The sequence below is a fragment of the Lepisma saccharinum genome, chromosome 6, assembly GCF_977018435.1.
Source record: "Lepisma saccharinum chromosome 6, izLepSacc3.1, whole genome shotgun sequence".
Lineage (NCBI taxonomy): Eukaryota > Metazoa > Arthropoda > Insecta > Zygentoma > Lepismatidae > Lepisma > Lepisma saccharinum.
In genome coordinates, this window is record NC_139234.1 from 11,782,122 (window position 1) to 11,802,491 (window position 20,370).

At 37.4% G+C, this 20,370-nt stretch overlaps 1 protein-coding gene across 2 annotated transcripts in view; it reads right to left on the reverse strand.

Moving 5' to 3' along the window:
- Positions 1–239: 239 nt before the first annotated feature.
- The window catches only part of SerT (Serotonin transporter), a 133,017-nt gene continuing 112,886 nt past the window's right edge, over positions 240–20,370 (reverse strand). For both annotated transcript variants that reach the window (XM_083124551.1, XM_083124552.1), the window contains exons 9-13: positions 17,507–17,605; positions 14,877–15,022; positions 8,060–8,260; positions 3,944–4,111; positions 240–926 (exon numbers count right to left, since the gene is read on the reverse strand). In XM_083124551.1, coding sequence (XP_082980677.1) covers positions 843–926; positions 3,944–4,111; positions 8,060–8,260; positions 14,877–15,022; positions 17,507–17,605 — 698 coding nt within the window. In that variant the 3' untranslated portion in view covers positions 240–842. The remainder of the gene's footprint in view (positions 927–3,943; positions 4,112–8,059; positions 8,261–14,876; positions 15,023–17,506; positions 17,606–20,370) is intronic.

Sequence of the window (20,370 nt, forward strand, 5' to 3'; positions counted from 1 at the left end):
ACGAGATATGACGTCACCAATGCAATCAAATGTTGTGTGTGGTTGCCAGCATTCAGGCGGCAAAACGGGCGTTTTTGAACGACTGTAGCGCCGAAACGATGCGCCAACGAGAAAAATGTTACTGAGAAAAGTTCTTTGTTTTAATGTCCTCTATACGTTTCCGTGGTCCGTGGGCGCCATTAAAATGACACCCTGTATAGTCATAACCTAAACATTTGTAATACTAATGTTTTCTAGTAACACTCAGTGAATTCATTTCATAACAACTAATAACGATAAACACAAGAATATAACAATTAGCAAATAATATATTAACAAATGTTTTAGCACATGAGGTATATTATGGTCAAAAGTATTATGTATTTTCGAATATTTGATGAAACATGAAAGTTATATTTGGGTAAAGCTTTTCCCATTATAATATTTTTGCAGCATTAAACATTGTAACAACAATACGTTTTCTACTAAATGCATAGGGTCTATATAAATACTTCCCCTGTTGTTCATATAGACCTTAAGTAACTAACAGATATGTACATGATTCACACAATATGGAATGTAATGTTAAAGCACACTTGCTAGAATATGAAGCTCACAAACCTTACAAAAATTAGTTACAAATTCTTTGATGCATATTTCCACTTTTGTAAATATGTAAAACTAGTTTCTTATACAAACAGTTAACATTTTACATGGAATGTTATACATATGTAGAATACAACTTATACATTTTACACTAGCCATTCAGGGTAAGTACCTTTCCTAGTCAAAAAGCAATCATGTTTCTCGCCCTCATGCCAGCACAAGCATTTAGTATTTACAAGGTTTTCTCCTCTGTCAAGTCAGACGTGGGTACCATAATTCGAGTTGGTGTTCAATGCACGCTCTTCAGTTCTATCTATCGGTGTTATAACTTTTCTGATTCTCTGTAACAGTACAACAAACATGAAAATTAGTTATAAGAGCAAATTCTAATATTCCCTAAAGGAAATGCCTAGTAATGATAAATTGAATGAACACAAGATGTATTATTGCCCTGTAAGTCTCATTCAACTGATCTCAATGAATAAGCTTGTAGTATGGCTTTATAAAAAGTAGGTGAACATTCCAAAGGTAAAGGGTTTTGTCTCTGTACCATCGCCAGCCAGATGGGAACAAAATTTTAAAATTTAAATATATTTTTTGACCATTAATGATCTGTCGAGTAAAGACTTCAACATGCGACTACAGGAAAGATTTTCCTATCTTGGATTCGCCATCTGTGTTTGTGGAATGGTATCTTGTGCATAAGAACATCAGATATCTGAGAAATCTAATAAAATTGGACATAAGTAAAGTACCCATAAAACCACAAAAAACAAAGAAAATGACCTGAGATGGTTATGTGAATGGAAGGATATTACAGTGCGAAGATTGCAAAGAAAGAAGAAAACTTAGTTTCAATACAACCGAAAGCAGGAGGAGACATTGCCAGTAACTAATGTATGTTTTCACATGCACATGTAAACAAGATCGCGAGGATAATATTAGTTATTAATCATAAAATAACTAAAGCAAACTATTATCATTGCTCTAAATTCCATACAGGTAACTTAAATTACAACTTATTTTGTATTTCGTGAATTTTAAAACATGTCAAAAATTTGACTGGTTGGTCAAAGATGGTAAGGGCGAGCGTTTGTGTTTCCGGGAAGAGGTACGTCTGCAGTCTTTACCCTTAGTCCAGCTCAAATTACGTCACCAGTGTTGACAGCTACAGTATTCGTAACGGTCAAATTATTTGCACGGTAATTCAAATGAACCGTTTAACAAATTTTACAAGTAAATTCAATGAATTGATGACTTTTGAATAGAATTCTTGTGTGAAAAAGTATGTTAAAGAGAACTATCTTCTGATATATGTAAACAGCACAAAAGTAAATCGAATACATTGCACACACACCTTAAGAATATAAGAACATTTTGTATTATTATGGCACTTGATTACTTGAATATTATAAGAATACTCTTTCTCTTGTAATTATTCTGATTTTACAGCGTAATTTCTATCTCCAAACTGATATTGTCTTCTCTCCCATGAGCGATAAAATTAAGGAAATAGGTTTTGGTATCACTTTCTGTTTCAGAGCTTTTCACAGTGATTTTGTTTGGATGTTTTGTAATTGCGGAAAGAATTTGCGAGGAAGTGTGTGTGTGTTTGTTGCTGGTGTTTGTGCTGTGAATTAATCGAAACTAACATAACTTCGGGAACGGTTGATACGACGACGTGCAGGTACCTGAAGTTTTCGTTTTATTTTTCCTTAAATTTCGATGTTCTTTTTCGCGTATGAGGGCAAAATTCGGTGTTAGCTATTAATTAAAAATCGGTGTTATTTTTACATGCACTTTTACCGTTCCTTCTATGCTTAAGATTTCCACATTCTTTTAGTTCTGGAAATTTGAGACAAATTTTAATTTTAATGACAAAACAAAAATAACCAAATATAACCAAATTTCTTCCATTCAGAAAACTATTTCATTTCATCAGCCACAAAATATGAAATGTTTATTGAATGATGGTAACCAAATCTTTGAACACCATCATACACATCACATTTCCCTAACAATGATAAAAAATCCCTCTGCCACCTTAAAATACCATTTTGGGTACACACTGATACATGTCCCCCCCCCCCCGAAACACAACAGGTGCATCTCCCTGAAAATCTTCCCGTTCCTACGAAACTTCCCTTCTCGGAAGATCGCCGCAGCGAGTTATATTTCAGAACGAGGTTAAAAACTGTGTAGTTTTTCTGCGCCAAACTGCAATAAATGGAGCGGGACAATCTCTTTTGAATTGAAGTACTGTATCGTAGCGCTTCGCGATTCCGTAACATCTGAAACTTGCCTCCTTAACCTGCCCAAATACATGTTAAACACTTTATTTTGCTTTCATCTTCACGTCCCTAGTTATATGTAATTTTAAATGATGAGGGGGGGGGTATGCCATACTTCCAGGAGTTCAGAATTTATTGTGGCGAGTAAATTGTTCATGCATGTGTTTTCGTGCTTGAATTGAAATTTTAACGTTTGTCCTCTGTGTCAGGAAGCGCTTAACTAAAGCTTGGAAGTTGGGGAAAAGTCCTTTTTTTCCTAGTGTCCGAAGACGAGTCCCAGCATAATATATGTTCATTTTAGGTCATTGTAGGCCAGAAAAAGGTGGGTTTTATTTGTCCTTTTTTGCCTTTTTCGGCGTTTTTTGGCTTATTGTTCCTCTTGTAGCCTTCTTTTAGGTCTTAACGGCTTTTTTTTTGCAATTTCACCTTCTTTCGACTACGTTTTTACTGCCCATTCTCAATTCGAATCATCATCACCTCTTAAACATCCTTTCTGTAGTAAAGAAATAATAAAAACAGAAATAAATAAATATATTTGAACCATCCCTGAAACGAGAGAAAATCATTCTTGGACGACTGAAGCAGGTACGGTACAAGGTCCTTTAACCGTAACTTGTCTGGAAGGTCGCGCTGTAAGTGGCAACTTTATCTTGTTTTGAAGCTTTCAGCAAGGTGTATAGGACCAGACAGCACGCGCCTGCAAAGATCTCAACTCAGATAAGGAGGTGCCGCGCATATTCATTAAATATGTAATTAAAACTGAAGTTATTAATTAATTTAGATCACATTTATACGTCCTTTTTTCGGTTTTTAGGTCCTTTTTTGATATTTTTAGGTCTTTTTATAGGTCTTTTTTTTGGCAATTTATAGGTCTTCAACTTCCGAGCCCTAACACATTGGGGAGGGGGGCACATTGGAATGTATGGACCCCTTAGCACGTGGGCTAATAAGTCACGTGCATTTGTGTACATCACTTTTGTTCTTACGTTGAATGAAGAACAGTTCCCTTTACCGAACAATTCATTAGACCAGAAGAAAAGTTATGTGGCAGTAAGAGCAAACCTTACCTCTTTCATGCTTCCGGGAGTGATGATGAGGATGTAGATGATGTATCCTGGGATGCAGACCAAGGATGAAGCTGTGAGGACCCAAGCCACGCTCAAACTCCACGGGGGGTACACGTAGTTCCTTAACTTCAGACCTTCGTTGCCGACGAGTGCGAACACAAATATAAACTAAAGGGAAAGAAAAATCACATATTATTAGCTGATGGATATATTTCACAGCAAAGAGAAAGGATGTGCGTGACAATCTGAAAATAAATATCTAGAATGACCCTCTGATTAGGGATGGGGGGGGGGCTTCATGAAAGTTCAATCGGGTAAAGAAAAACCTAGTTTCATCTCACTGTTCTATTGTATTGATTGGTATGGAACAGGGGCAGACACAAAGTGTGTCAGGACCAGCCGAAAATCACTGTACGAGAAGAAGAATGCAAACTTCCGTGGAACCAATGATCTTTGTCACACCCCTCCTTTATTTCCCCTCCCTGTGGTTCAGATACTATTTTACATGTAAACACAGTTTCATACAGCAGATTGAAAACAACTACACATATTTTTTTCCTTTCCAAAAGTGACGGCGATTAAAGGTGCGTTGGGGGCAGTTGCCTCCAACACATTTTGCCTCCGCACTTTGCTAAGCCTTGTCTCCCAAGAAAAAGTAAACTGTTCTTGCCACCCCCTCCTCCCCACTTTTACAACCAATCTCCGCTACTGATTACCAATTTATGGGCAATTTATTCTACAAACGCATAGAGATAACACAACTAAAGAATAAATTGTGTGGGAGTGTTAATAATAAGAAATTTGCTATAGAACAAAGTTGGATACTTCAATTTCATAGGAAATAATGCACCTTGTCGGCTTAAAAAGACATATTTTTAAAAATAAAGCCTACTATTGTTTAATAACTGTGATCAGATTCCGTTACACTAAATTTCTAAGTGAGAGTTTTAGAAGGGGCAACTGCCCCCTCTTGCCCCCCCTCATGAGCACTCCTATAGAATAAGCTGTAAGAGGGGTAGAGCTGAGCAAAGTACCCTAACACCCAGTTTTAGGAACAATATAATTTTATTATGAATGTATGTAATATATGTAATCTACCTATATATTGATTGAATTCTTATGATAATTTCTTGGTTCATCAAGATCTTTAAGATATGGTTAATAGCCCCGTTCGGCAGGCCAGACAACTTCAAGTCGGCTTGAAGATCTTGCACGTTTAGCGTTCGGCGGGCGGAAGTTGACGTCACGTCTTACAGAGTGAAAGTGTCCGGCCATTCAGACGGATTACAGCCATCTTGCAGTCGGAGGAAGTCAAGAAAAACTCGACTCGTTTCGTCTACACAAGATCTTGCAAGATGGCGGCGTCCGTGGAGATATATGCGATTTGGGATAATGTTATTTCGGAGATGGCTATAGTTATACTTGGCGGTCTGGCAACATTCTTTGTACTCAAGATAAATAAATGATACATTGCAAATGTTTAAATATTGGTTGTTGTTTGTTGATTGTTTTATATGAAGACAGACCACGTTCATTGAATATCTCGTCTGCTTCAAAGAACGAAGAGCGTGACTTCGACAGTGGCGAAGCGTGGTGTCGCTGGAAGGGTAGACACAGGCGTGTGAGTTCGTGTTGTTGTGGGTGCAACTTTTTTAAAATATAAAAAATATAACCTTTGAAGTTATTTTTAAAAAGGTAACAACCTATTCTTGCATCTATCAACGTACCTGAATAGTAATTCTTGATGTGTGCTAATTCGTAAATCGTATTTCTTGATTTTATTGTAAATTGATGCTTTAGATGTCATTCGAGTGGCAGTCCTCAATGTTCCGATGCCCCTTCTTTCTTCCTATGCCCAGTAATAGGCGTTTATGCTTGTTTTTGTAGCATTCCAGAGTAATACAAGTCATAATTCCCCTGCTCACTTCACGCTCACAACAATGAAAGCCGGGCCCCGTGGCGGAGTGGTTAGCACATCGAGCTACGACGCCAGGGGTCCTGGGTTCGAATCTCGACCTGCGCATGGGTATTTCTGGTCAATTTCATCATATCAATACTCTTCCCCATCTTCGCAAATTAGCCAAAAGTGGCACAAAAAGCGAAGTAAAAAATCAAAGAACAAAAAGAAAATAAATGAACGAAAAGAAAAAAAACAAGATAAAATATAACAATAAAACAACAACGCAACAGGAGTAAATCGAGAAACTAACGAAAACGCAGAACACTGTGACAGAAACATTTTTTTCGCCCTAGGAACAAGTTGTCTTTGCCTTTCTACCCTCACCTTCCCTTTCCCCCGCGCTGGACAAGAAACAGATGTGAAGCTCAGTTTGTACCGTGTGTCCAGTGTTGTCAACCTCCCAATCAGGAAAAGTGTGGTGATTAAACTCTTAAATTTTGCTAAATGCAACTAAATTGTGCTCGGATGACTTAGGTCTTAAGTTCATTTTATGCATCTATTTTGGGGGCAGTTGTGATGTGAACTTGCGTTGTTGGTTAGTTAAACAATATTGCTAACTTCCAACATTAAATTAATTACAATGGTTTAACCAATATAATTAGTTCAATATAACGCTTGAACAAGTTTGAGAAAATTCGACGACTACAAAAGACGGCGGCTTGTTTTATCTGTGACCCAAACTTTCTAGCAATTTCCTTCAATAAAATGTTCCTCGTGAGATAAGTAAGGAAAGATAAAGAAAGGATGAAAATAAGACGGTGGACCAGATGTCGCTGGATCGGCATGCTACCTTTTGTTTGGAACAAATAAGATCTGCGATTTTTTCTAAATTTATTTTTTCAAAATAGATCCCTCTGAATTCAATTTATCTGTCTCCCAGGGGTGCATGTTTATATATGAAGCTATATTTTACCATTATCCCAGACACAGGGTGCTAGGTGCCAGGAAAGTTCAAATTGTACTACGTTTAGCACATTTATGCTACGGTTGGCATCACTGCATGAGGCCAGACTCACTGTGTCCATTTCGGGCAAACGCGGCCCTGAAATTATGCTTTCTCGCATGATTCACATTGAATGTTATGGAACCAGCTGAGGCCCTTGGAGAAGTGGCTCGACATGCAACGATAGAGCCTCTGGCAGGGATGGAAATTTGTGGAAATTATCGTAAGGCCTAGAATTTCAGTTTTCTTGTATTAGGGCGTCCTTTAATGAAATTATAAGTAATAAAATAATCCGTAATAGCCAAATATATTAGGGTAGGCCCGGCCTCCGGGTATCTTATGAGGCTTCGCCACTGGACTTCGACACAAGATTTGAACAATACGATCTACTTTAATGAATGCTAAGTATATATCCATAATGAGACATAACGTATGTTTATGTTCAGAACAAATATTTTGATTGAACTCGGCATATTATGAAGCTGAATATGAAAATGAACTCAAAATTGATTTTAATTACTTAAATGCAATTAATCGTATGACCAAAGATGATATACCATATTTACCCCTTTTCCGAGAATAGCAGCTACTTTCTTCATTCTTTCCTAAATATATTTATTCTCCATAATTTTCCTCTTTGCAGCTTTTATGCTAGTTCTTGCATTGACTAGTTTTATCCACAGACCGCGTGTGACTTTTTTTTGTCGTCCGGCGATTCAGTTAAGATGATCTTAAGCCGGAAGTTGGTAGTCACGTGTTTCCTCTCAGATGCATCTTACAGTTGTCTATTATTTGCAGAATCTTGATCGAGCTTGAGAAAATTTTACATCATTTACTGGTTTCCGAGATATAGCGAGATTACTTTTGACTAATTATTGTCCCAAGGCTAGCTGATCGATTGCATTTCTATTGCCTTGAGTTTCTTAGAGCAAGCAGTCCACCAAAATTTATCTCTGATAGTTACTGAGATAGCTTAAGTTGACACGATCGGCGAACATATAGGGTCAGGCAATATACGAGGGTCATACAGAAAAGAAGGAACGTTTTGGTGTAAAACACAAGCACACATCATAAATTACTGTGATTGAAGTGCCCCCTTCCGGACGTCTATGGCTCACGATTTACGGTTTCACGATTCCTGATGCATACTATCGTTGTTTATTTAATGACAAATACTACATCACTGTATAAGGAACACATGGAACCCGCTTACCAGAAGGAAGATGGGGCTGATGTAGGTCCAACAGATCTTCCAAAATATCCCTGGCTTCTGTCCGATCATGCTCTCGATGTCCCTGGCAAATCGCTCCGTCCCGTAAAACCAGCAGACGCCCACCGCCTCCATGAACACCACGAACAGGATGGAGATGGCCGGGCCGTACTCGCTCAGCATGTGCACCAGATACTCACCGCCCTATGGGGGAAGAGAAAGAGTTCGTATGAAGATTACATCACATCAACCATTGGCGTAGTAAGGTAGGCTTCACGTGACCCACGTCCCAACCGAAAATTTGGCCAAGTTACAATGCACTACAATAAAATCTTTACAGAAACAAAAAATAACAATTTTTATATAAATTTTGGGGTGCTAAACTCGTCATTAATCTCGATTTGTTTTTGGGGGGGCGGGCATTCGATTTAATTTCCTTCTTAGAACAAGTTGACACAAATATTTTCATATCATGCTTCTATATTTGGTTCTACTCGCGATACAGATCCTGCAACCGATGTTCCCGGTTTAGATTTTCGGCCTGAATACGGGTAGGTTGATTGACTTGCTTTCATTTACTTCGCTTTTGTTCCACTTTTGGCTAATTTGCGAAGGTGGGGATGAGTGATAGTATGATGAATGGACAATCACAGACATCCATTCCCAGGCCGGGATTCGAACTCGGGACCCCTGGCGTCGTAGCGCGATGTGCTAGCCACTCCGCCACGGGACCGGCGTTCTTGATATAATCATTACTCAAAGCCATCGCCGCGATTAGCCAAGAGTAGAAGAAAAGCGACGCTAAATAACAAAATTAAGAAAATGAAAAAATAAATATGCTGACCAATCCAGTAATTTATTTTATTAAAAACATAAACTAAACGTAAAGTTTCAACTTCTAGCAAGGTCTTCTTCAGACTCTGTATCAAGTACAAAAGTAACAAGATACAAAAACAGGGCATTATATATACACGAAACATTATTCCCTCACACTATTAGAAAGTTGTTCTGAAACTTTCTAATAGTCTGGAGGCAGTAATGTTTTGTGTATATATAATGCCCTGTTTTTGTATCTTGTTACTTTTGTACTTGATACAGAGTCTGAAGAAGACCTTGCTAGAAGGTTGAAACGTTACGTTTAGTTTATGTTTTTAATAAAATAAATTACTGCCTTGGTCAGCATATTTATTTTTTCATAATCATGGAAACAAGGCTTAATGGTGTTATAACAAAATTAAATGTAAATCAAGACAATCTGTTCGCTATTAGGTTGCTTTAACGAATTTCACATTATTGATAGCATTAAACACATTACTGTAACAAATTAATAGTACTTGTAGTAAATTAAATATAATCAATGATCAGGTTTAAATAACTGATTATTACATTTACTCAATTACGATATTAAAAAGTACTGATTCTTGTCTACATTCATATTTTATGAAGTGAACGAACATTCTGCCTCATAGTTTGTGTTGTACTTTCAGTACAAAACTTGCACTTATGTTGGGAGAAATTCTCGGATGTAATTTAATATCTGTTTCCATCAAAACAAGCGAAAATTGAGCACTGTTCATAAATAACCATGGTTACCATGGTAATAAAAATTAGGGCAAACCCACCAGCACTATATTCAACATTGAATCCAGAAACAAGTTCAGATTCTCCCTCAGCAAAATCAAAGGGAGTTCGATTAGTTTCAGCTAAACAAGAACTTAATATAGTATATAAGTCAAATTCACTGCACTAGAAAAATCTTAAACAAATTATCCAGTAGAGATATTAAGAACGAGACCAAATTGGCCGTTTAAAGCTGGAAACAATATCGAGACTTTCCCTCTGAGCTCCAGACGAGAACTAGAACTCATTCACAAGATTGGACAGGCTGTGACAAACAGGAGCGTCAACTTCCAATAAATTTTGGGGTGCAAAACATAAACGTTGTTTTATGTATATGCATTTGTATTCCAAAGAATTTTTGTGGGGCAAGACGTCTCTCCTTTCCCTCCCGCTCTCGAAGTCAGCGCTTGTGGTGATGAGTCTAATTTTGTCTGTGTGACATCCGCTCTCGATTCAATTTCCCTTTGCATACAGAAAAAGATCACCTACTGGCAACACTGACTGCAAAGACGCATTGGTGTTCGTCGAAGGGGTCAAAATCAAAACCTAATGATATAAAGTAGGTTATAGTGACGCCATGCTTACTTGTCACCAGTGTGGTACTTGAACAGTTCCCAGTCGAGGGGGGGGGGGGGAGGTTACAGTAACTACTGCTGAACAATACAGGGTAAGTCAAAATGATGGACCCGATTATAGAAATTTATTCTGTGAAATCTAATAAACATATGTTATTGTGAGACATGTGCTTCGAAAGGTTAACTTTCAAAGTTTAGTTTCCACGCAGTGTTTCCACTTTCTACCGCTAGAAGTCAGCAGCGAACAGGAAAATGGCGTTGACTGGAGAACAGAGATCTTTCTGTGTGCTTGATTATCATGTGAACAAGTCTGTGATTAGTGTGCAACGGCATTTCCGTACGAGTGTGCACATGTTTCTTGCAGAGTCCACAGAAGTCCACCTACCGTGCAGCGAGAGAACTTTAACTTCCACAGAAAACTGTCTGGCGGGTTCTGCGGAAACGTTTACAAATGAAACCTTACCGCTTGCAACTAGTTCAAGCCTTAAAAGACACTGATTATGCTTTGCGCGCGTCCTGTGCTGATTTCCTCGCATTAATGAAAACGGATGGGTTCTCTGAGAGGTTAATTTACAGTGACGAAGCAACTTTTCACATTTCAGGGAAAGTGAATAGACACAACATAAGGATTTGCGGAACTGCTAACCCCCATGAATTTGTGGAACAGGAACGCGATTCTCCCAAAGTGAATGCCTTTTGTGCCATTTCCCATGAAAAGATTTATGGGCCCTTTTTCTACCATGGACGTACTGTGACAGGACTTGTTTTCCTTGATATGCTGCAACTATGGCTCCTTCCACAGCTTGCAGAGGATAGCGTAGATTTCATTCTCCAATTCTCCCTGCGCATTACCATGGCAGCTTTCGGGACCATCTCAATGGGGCATTGGAACAACGTTGGATAGGCCGTGCATCTCCGAAGGATCGAACTCTCCTTCATTGGCCACCTCGTTCCCCCGACTTGACTCATGTGATTTCTTCATGTGGGGTTTTGTGAAGGATCATGTTTACGTACCACCACTTCCAACAACATTGGATGACCTCAATGCCCGCATCACAGCAGCCATTGCTGATATTGACCGCAACATGCTACACAAGGTTTGGAAGGAGTTAGACTATCGGCTTGATGTGTGCCGTGTTACGCTAGGTGCTCACATAGAACACTTGTGATTTGTTTGAAAAATACTTTGACAGTTTACCTTTCTTAGCACATGTCTCACAATAACATTTGTTTATTATATTTCACAGAATAAATGTCTGAAATCGAGTCCATCATTTTGACTTACCCTGTATAATGTTTGCAAATATAAAAAATTAGCAAGCAGAGGGGAGGTGCAGAATTAACCCTCATCCCCCCTTCAAATTCCACCCTGTTTGTCATTATAAAAAGAAATGTTTTAAGGGAAGTTGAAATAGAAGAGGCACGGAACAAGAGAAAAAGAGAGAAGGAAACAAAAGAAGGAAGACACAGATACATAGATAGAGAGAGAGAGAGAGAGAGAGAGAGAGAACAGGGTGGAAAGAATGAGAAGTAAGGAGGCAAGAGAAAAGTAGACAGAAAGAATTAAAAGTGAGAGAAAGAAACATAAATAAAACAAGACACACACACACTGAGAGAGAGAGAGAGAGAGAGAGAGAGAGAGAGAGAGAGAGAGAGAGAGAGAGAAAGAGAGAGAGAGAGAGAGAGAGATAGAGAGAGGGTGCAATAATAGAGAAACGAAGTCCAGAACAGAAAAAGACAAGATTATAAGAGAGTGAGTAGGCACAATGAGATTTATACGAGACCCTAACAATAACAGATTTCTTTGTCTTCCCCAGTCGTTCTTACTCAGCCCTTTTAGCTGGTATTTTACGTAAGTTTATCCGGTCCGGACGGTCTTCGACTTGTTCACTGCATAATCCTGTATAGAACATAAGCACTGTCAACAGGCAGACGCGAAGTTCTCAACACAGTGTGGTCAACGTTGCCGCTAAAACCAAGCGTGCCCCTGATTGGCTCTAGTCCATCGTGAAATAGGCTTGACCAACCTTTCCGCCCGCGACTAGAGACATTTCAAGAACATTTAGTGTAATGTAAGAATCCTACAAATACCTCTACAGAGGGGTAAAACGAGATAAGGGGGAAATATCGGACAGAAAGCTATTGGGAAACATGAGGGAAAAAGAAACACGGAGAGAGAAGAAGGAAATATAAGCAAGAAAGAGTGGAGAACTCAACATGGAGAAAGAGGCGGGGAAACGGATTGGTAGAAATCGATACAGAAATAAAGAAAAAAAAAACTGTTGAAGAGGGAGAGAAAGAGTTGAGTTTGTGTCGCACAGATAGGCTAATCGGGACCGGGCCAACAGTTAAAAATATGTGCCTGCACCGGGTATCGAACCCTGAACCCTTGATTACAAGGCAATTCTTTGATGTAGATGGTCTTTTGCACATGTATTGCTCGGCAAATTGTCCATTACTATATTCATTAACTTTTCTCTTGCATCCTACGTGTTTTAAGGAAAAGATTGAACTATGCTGGTATAGAGGCTGTCATCAGCTTCTTAGGAGTTTTCCTTCAATTCCTTAAACTCTCACTGGGTTAAACAAAGTGCATGAACATGATGACGGACAATTTGTTTGGCAATACTTATGCATCCTACTGTACCACTGACACCTGAATTGCATCCTTGACTTTCTAGCAGAGGTGTTAGAAATACCTTGCAGGTATTTTTATTTAACATATAAAATCAAACGTTTCTTTTAATTTTCATTTGAAGAGCATTAACATTATATAATTTATCACACAGACAATCATTTACTTTGGAAACATTTTAAAATACATTTCATATTAATAGTTAAGAGACAAATTATTCTGGACACATCGTGATTCACCGTCTCCAGTCTTACATAAAAAAGAAACAAATGAACACCGTATTAAATCAGGTGGTGCCATCTGCCAACACGACAGGCAAGTAACGATTCCACGCATGTGAAATTGCTTCCATTTTAAGTTTGCCGAGCTGATTCATGTGCAAAGAAGTGACATTGGAATCCTTTTAGAGTTGTTGAACTCAGATAGATCGAAGGATATTGGCTGGTTTTCATGGAAAATTCATGACCAACGCTTCGAAAAACTCCTGCTCGCTCTCCGTTATCCTGATATTTTTTCGGAGCGAGGCCATTAAACCTATCAAACAATGGGCCTTGGAGTTCTTAGCAGCTGCCCTTCCACTTCTGTTCAGCCGTGAAAATGCAAACCTTCGGCCATCTTGGATTAAAGTTTGACTTCGTCTTACATTGAAAAGCATTGGCTTGTAGAACCATTTAACGATTGTCTCGTTTGCAATACTGAATAGCTTTAATGACGTTCCTTTTTCATATCGTGCATTTTACTTTGAACTGAATCCTATAAAATTACTGAATACTCTACGGTGTATTTAACGGTCGATGGACCACGAACACCGCCCACTCTAAATAACCTTGAGGATTTTCTTAAAAAGTGTCTACTCTTCCTAATAGTAGGTCTATACACTGTCAACGACATACTTGCAGGTTAACGGTGATCTGGCCCCTGGACCCACAGCCAGTGTAATCTTCACTGAGATTGCATGATGTCCTATTTCTTATCCATATGTGTGATACCATATACCCACAGTTTTTATCTAAGTATGGAGATTTGTATCTTCTACATTTTTTCCGGTTATGAACATTACTCTACGGGAGATCATTAATTACACATCAATATTCCTAAATGCTTGAAAGATAATAATCGTCATATTTAAATACTCGTTGTAACTACTCGAAAATTTCCCATACAGGTCGTTTAGGTGAGCAAATGGATGAGGTAGAACTTCATCTTCTCCAAACTAATAGTGGCGTATGGTCATGATTAGCAAACAGATTTGCAGCAAATCGAAAAAAAATATATATGGTAAAGCATTTAAATTTGAACAAAAACTAGAATTCTTACTCACATCTAGAAGTAAGATAAAACTAATCATGCACATTTGAATCAAATTCTCAGGTATCCACAGCAATATGCCTATTGTTTATCAAACACCACTTCCAACAATTTACGTTAATCAGGATTAACAATTTTTTAAAAAACATTTTCATCTCGGAAAGAAGGAGTTTTCAACTTATATGTACGCATATACTAAACAACATTTATTCAGAATTGGGGTAACGAAAAATAAGAGATGTGAATGTGGCTGGTAAAGTGCAGATGTGCATCATATAATACTGGAACGTCCAAAATATAATAGGGAAAGAAATACATCATACAAAACTTTATATAAATTTAAAAGTTCAATTTCCAATAAAGTTGGTGAGTTTGGTGGCCAATCAAGATGTTCAAGTGGTATATAGTTCGTTAACATTCTTAAGAAAATGTAACATGAAATTGTAAAGGGAAATTATTTTACTTATGTTCTAAATTGTTTCAATACAATTTCTGTGAAATAATGGGGGGAATTATAACGATAATTTAAACGTAAAGTAATTATGTATGTTCCAAAAATGAATCATGGACAATAAACGGCTTAAAAGCTGTTAGGTACAAAATAAAAGATAGATTGATTCATCAACTTTAGAGCCTTGCTTACAAGCTATAGCAGCCTTACAGCAAACGAACAAACACTCACGTATGTCGTCGTTGGTAGCGCGCAGATGTAGATGAAGACGAGGAGAACTCCAACGAAAATCTCCCTGTTCCTCCCCAGAAGCCTCGGGTACTCGTCGCACAGCGCCGTGATCATCGCCTCTAGACCTCCAAAGGTGCTGTCCAGTCCTGCGGAGAGAAGTAAGACATCTAAGTGACAAAATTAATCACACATATGACATATTTACAACCACGAAATAGGTAATTTTAATTCGAATTTCCTTCGGTGGTCATTTCAGCTAAGATTCCCTCTATTGTGCTCTCTTCCCTCTTTTGTCTTTCTCTCGACTTTTCTCTTTTCTGTCTTTTCCGTATTTTCTCTATATTTATTTCTCTCTTCTGCCTCCTTCCCACTCTTTATGTTTCTTCCTAATTATCTATTCCGTTGTTTCTCATTTTCTTTCTTCCCGTTCTTCTTTCTCTCTCTCTCTCTCTTTCTTTCTTCTAGGGTGAACATAATATTTTGACTCCAAAACAAGACATTCCTAGGAGGTTAGTTTATACCCCCTCTCCTGAAAAATACAATTAATGTTATTATTAACATCATATTATTTATTAAAGTATGGATCACATAAATGAAACATCATAAACAATAAGTGAAATATGATCTCCGGTTGTCAAAAGGTATTAATTATTATAATCTCGATATGGTTTACAATAGTGTTTCTGGTCCCTACAGATCAGCCTTTGATGTTAGTCCCACGCTGAAGTTGAGGAATGTCAGCAGTATTTATCACAAGATACAATCTTTTTGGGAAGTTTTATTCTTCATAAAACTCCACGAAAATCTTACCTCCACATATCTTTATCTTTTGAGTTTGTGTCGAGACGCAGGAATTTAAATTCTCGTTACAGGTTGGTATTGAAACTGCATGTACATTTCTTGGCCATGCTTATTCACTGCTCTACAAATAATGGAACATACATAACAATAAACAGTAAATTGTTGTCTGTTACCAACGAAAATTGAACATTTTGACTGCTATAATGTGCTTACCACAGTGTTGCAATGAAAGCTTGTTAAAAAATGTCATCAACTTTTTTTCAGCATGAAATGTCTCTCAAATTTAGACTCGGTTTTTAAGCTAACTCCTAGGTTTTTATAAAGCGGGACAAATAGGGTTTTCTTTTTAAATAATATCGACGAGACGACCTGGACATGTTTCTCAAACGGGACTGTCCCGGTCAAAACGGAACGTATGGTCACCCTTCTTCCTCTGTTCTTACCACTCGACCAAGACAATAAACCTGGCAAACTAAAATTAAAGTGCAGTCATTTGTTTCTCACTTTCCGAGAAATGCTCATCATCAACAGCACAGTTCTTACTTATGTAACTTTAGATAACTGAAATTACAAGATGTATTAAGAATTTTAGGTATACAAATCTTACCTTATTCAGAATTATTGTAGTAGATAGAATTCTTGTTTACAGAAACACTAAAGTTGCTGACCAAGGGAGTTTATAAAGATTTAAAAAAGCTATAAATATGCTGACCAAGGCAGTAATTTATTTTATTAAAAACATAAACTATATGTTTTATAAAGTTTATGTTTTTAATAAAATAAATTACTGCCTTGGTCAGCATATTTATATTTTTTCATAATCATGGAAACAAGGCTTCATGGTGTTTTAAAAAAGCTTTACATGTAACATTGTTTTCATTGTTGTTGTTTCATTGTTACCGACATCTAAACGATAAATGTCAGTTTCTGGCTAAAAATAAGTGAGTGGAACGTAATGCAATTACATTACGTCTTTTTTGCAATTACACAAAAAAGGACCACAAAATGACGTAAAACGCGAAAATTGACCCAAAATGACGTAAAACTTGAAAAAATAACCTCAAACTTAAGAAAATAGAAAATATGACGCAAGAATGCACAATAAAATTCACATTTTTATAACCAGAGGTTCGTATTCAGAATTTTAATACCTAAGAGCAATGCATACTACCTAAGGAAAGAAAGAGGACATGTCATCAAAATCCTGTCCCTGCTCATCACGAAGGGAAAAACAGTAACGCAACTTTCATCTCGGAAAGAAGGAGTTTTCAACTTATATGTACGTATATACTAAACAACATTTATTCAGAATTTGAGTAACGAATAATAAGAGATGTGAATGTGGCTGGGAAAGTGCAGATGTGCATCATATAATACTGGAATGTCCAAAATATAATAGGGAAAGAAATACATCATACAAAACTTTATATAAATTTAAAAGTTCAATTTCCAATAAAGTTGATGAGTTTGGTGGCCAATCAAGATGTTCAAGTGGTATATAGTTCGTTAACATTCTTAAGAAAATGTAATATGAAATTGTAAAGGGATTTTTTTTTACTTCTGTTCTAAATTGTGTTAATACAATTTCTGTGAAGTAATTGGGGGAAATTATAACGATAATTTAAATGTTAAGTAATTATGTATGTTCCAAAAATGAATCATGGACAAAAAACGGCTTAAAAGCTGTTAGGTACAAAATAAAAGATTCATTGATTGATTCATCACCTTTAGAGCATTGGTTACAAGCTATAGCAACGTTGTTGAGTTCTTTTTACAACGAATCAAGAAAGTGCACTTTAGCATTTCTATGTATTTTAACCACCACTTACCAAGTGTAATGAGCATCAGGAAGAAGATGATGGACCAGAAAACTGAACCGGTCATTCGAGCAATGGCTTCTGGGTAGACGACAAACACCAGTCCGGGACCTACAACAATAAAGTTGAAAATCAAGTATCGTATTTCATGCATTGTCCCTACCAAAGGTTTAAGACCCCCTTGTCATGTGTTTTACAGACAAACAGTACATATGCGAGTGCTTTTCATGAAATAAAACACTTTAAAAAGATCTAGAAAGTGTAAGGGCATATTAATGCACTTTAACTAATAGATGCAACTAAAGGTACAATTTGTAAAATCATTAAATCTGATCTTTGAAAATATACTTGGAAACAAACATTTCTCCTGAAATTAGATGAATGAAGTGTGAAATTTTAATAGTCAATAGGTCCACCTTTGAGTTTCAAGCACATTTTTCACACGTTTTCTCATGCTGCGGACCGCCCGACCCTGTGGCCGAGTGGTTAGCACATCGCGCTGCGACGCCAAGGGTCCCGGGTTCGAATCCCGGTCGGGCTTGGTTGTTTGTGAATGTCCATTCATCAATTTCATCATTTCATCGCTCATCCCCATCTTCGCAAATTAGCCAAGAGGCACAAAACGCGAAGTAAAATAAACTACATCAATCAATCATGCTGCGGACCAATTTCTGGTATTCATAATCTGGTCCTCGCGTACAGACGTTACCCTGGGCGGACGCAGCGTGGTTTATCAACCACTGTACCTTGCTGCTTGAATTTGTTTATTGTGTTCGCCACGCAGGTTTTACTCACATTCAATGCGACTGCAATTTCTCTATGAGACCTATTGCATCTGTACATACCAATTATTAGCCATTTCACGGCGACGGGCACAGATTTTTCCCCCATTATCACGTAGCTTGCGATTCAAACAGCCTGTTTATTATCAAGCGTAACGAAAACAGGTTTGGACTTGCATAATGCTGCTACTCGAGATATGTCTTTCTGCGCCATCTATTGACACACATTTCAACTAATGTTGTTCACTCCAGCGCAGTCGCTGAGGAAGATATTGTTATCTGAAGACCTTTCAGTTTCGCTGTATTTTTTTTTAATTTGCGAAATTTAGAAAAAAATATAAAACACGAGAAATTTCTTTTTGGTTTTATTTTGCGCGAAAACCTTCGTTCATGTTCCACAATACTGGAGAAAATTCAGTACTGTCATAACGACGTCGGTTACGTGTATACACATTCATCTGTGCTTCAAAATGCTGGATTTTTCCGTTAAGAAATTTGATTTTCCACTTTCGTATCTCAAGAACTACAAGACGTACACCAACATTTTTTCGGCAATGTATGCCTCACACACTATATTACTTTCATACAATTTCACTCCATATTTGTACCAAAAACTTTCGGTCAGGATTCATTTATATGAAAAAAGTTAGTGGTCTTAAACTTTTGGTAGGGACTGTATTTATGTAACCCTTGAATTCATTGGTTACGCAGTCCATACGTAGAGTACTTAAAAATTGGAATTTACTTACAGAAAATATAACAATTAGTGGCAGCCTTGAATCAGAGAAGCATGATGCATAATCGCAGGCAGTGGCGGCGATTGGGTTTCAAAACTGGGGGGTAGGGGCAAGGGCGGTTTACTTTTCCTTGGTAGATAAGGTATTTGGCATGGTGCGGGAGCAAAAGTGACAAAACGTGGGGAGGGGGTAACTGCCCCTCGCCCCACTAATTGCTGCCACTGCGCACAGGATAGGAAAACACAGTTTTTCGAAGGTCGTAGTATCGAAACGGGTCCTCAACGAGAAAACATGTACCAAGAATAATTGTTCGTGTTGATGTCCCCTGTACGATGTGAAATCCTATCTCTGTACGCGCGTGTGTGTGTGTGCGTTTATTATCTCAATCTATTAAAAAAATAACTAATTGTCTTTAATACTATCTAGAATTGCTAAATGCTTAACGCTTTTACTTCTTATCAAGATTTATTAAAACCTAAGCATTCATTTTCTCTATGAGTAGTTTCAACAACTCTCACCAGATGCCACGTTAGGTGACAATTATTTGAAACACCATTATTTTAAATTATATGCAGTAAAGTAACTTACTTTTATTTCGTTGCAAGAAAATTAAATTTGGTAATAATACAACCAAATAACATACATACAATCACGGTGTACTTTATAATACAAAAATAATTATAACTAAACTAATACAAGTATGTTTTGTTCAAAAACATATTTTAACTTTTCATACGGAAAGAATGTAACACGCAGTAACATCTATCGTCAGTAAAAACCAATGATGATTATTTATATTTGAACAAATGTAATTTATGTTTACAAGAGATCTTGCTACATTCAATGACTAATTTTGAATTAAATGTTTCTATCGAAAACCTCTTAAAATCTCTTTCTTTACAACAAAGTTTTAAATTACAAACTAATAGCTTTTGTTCTGATTGAGTAATTTAAAGGAATTTTTGTAGTGCTAGTTATGGAAATGTTTAGTAAGTATAAATGTAATTGAATACTTGCATCTTTCATAGCACAATTGTACAGGGTGACCCAAATATGGCAACCTAAATAATGACTAATACTTTCGGTCACCTTTTGCGGGCCAACCCCCGTACATTGTGCAACTTCTGTGTGAAGTGGTAGAGCAGCAACAGGCTGAACATTGCCCACAAACAAATAACTTCTAATTCAAAAACAGCATAGACTGTACAATTTAAACTGTTGTAAGAGGAGAGTATGTTCGTGTGGTCTAAGGCGACATGTTTTGGGCTCCGGCAACGAGTCGCGCGCAAGTTCGAGTCTCCTTGGGCAAGCGTAACAACTTTTCTCCTGAGATTTCGGTTTGTTTATGAGACCGGTG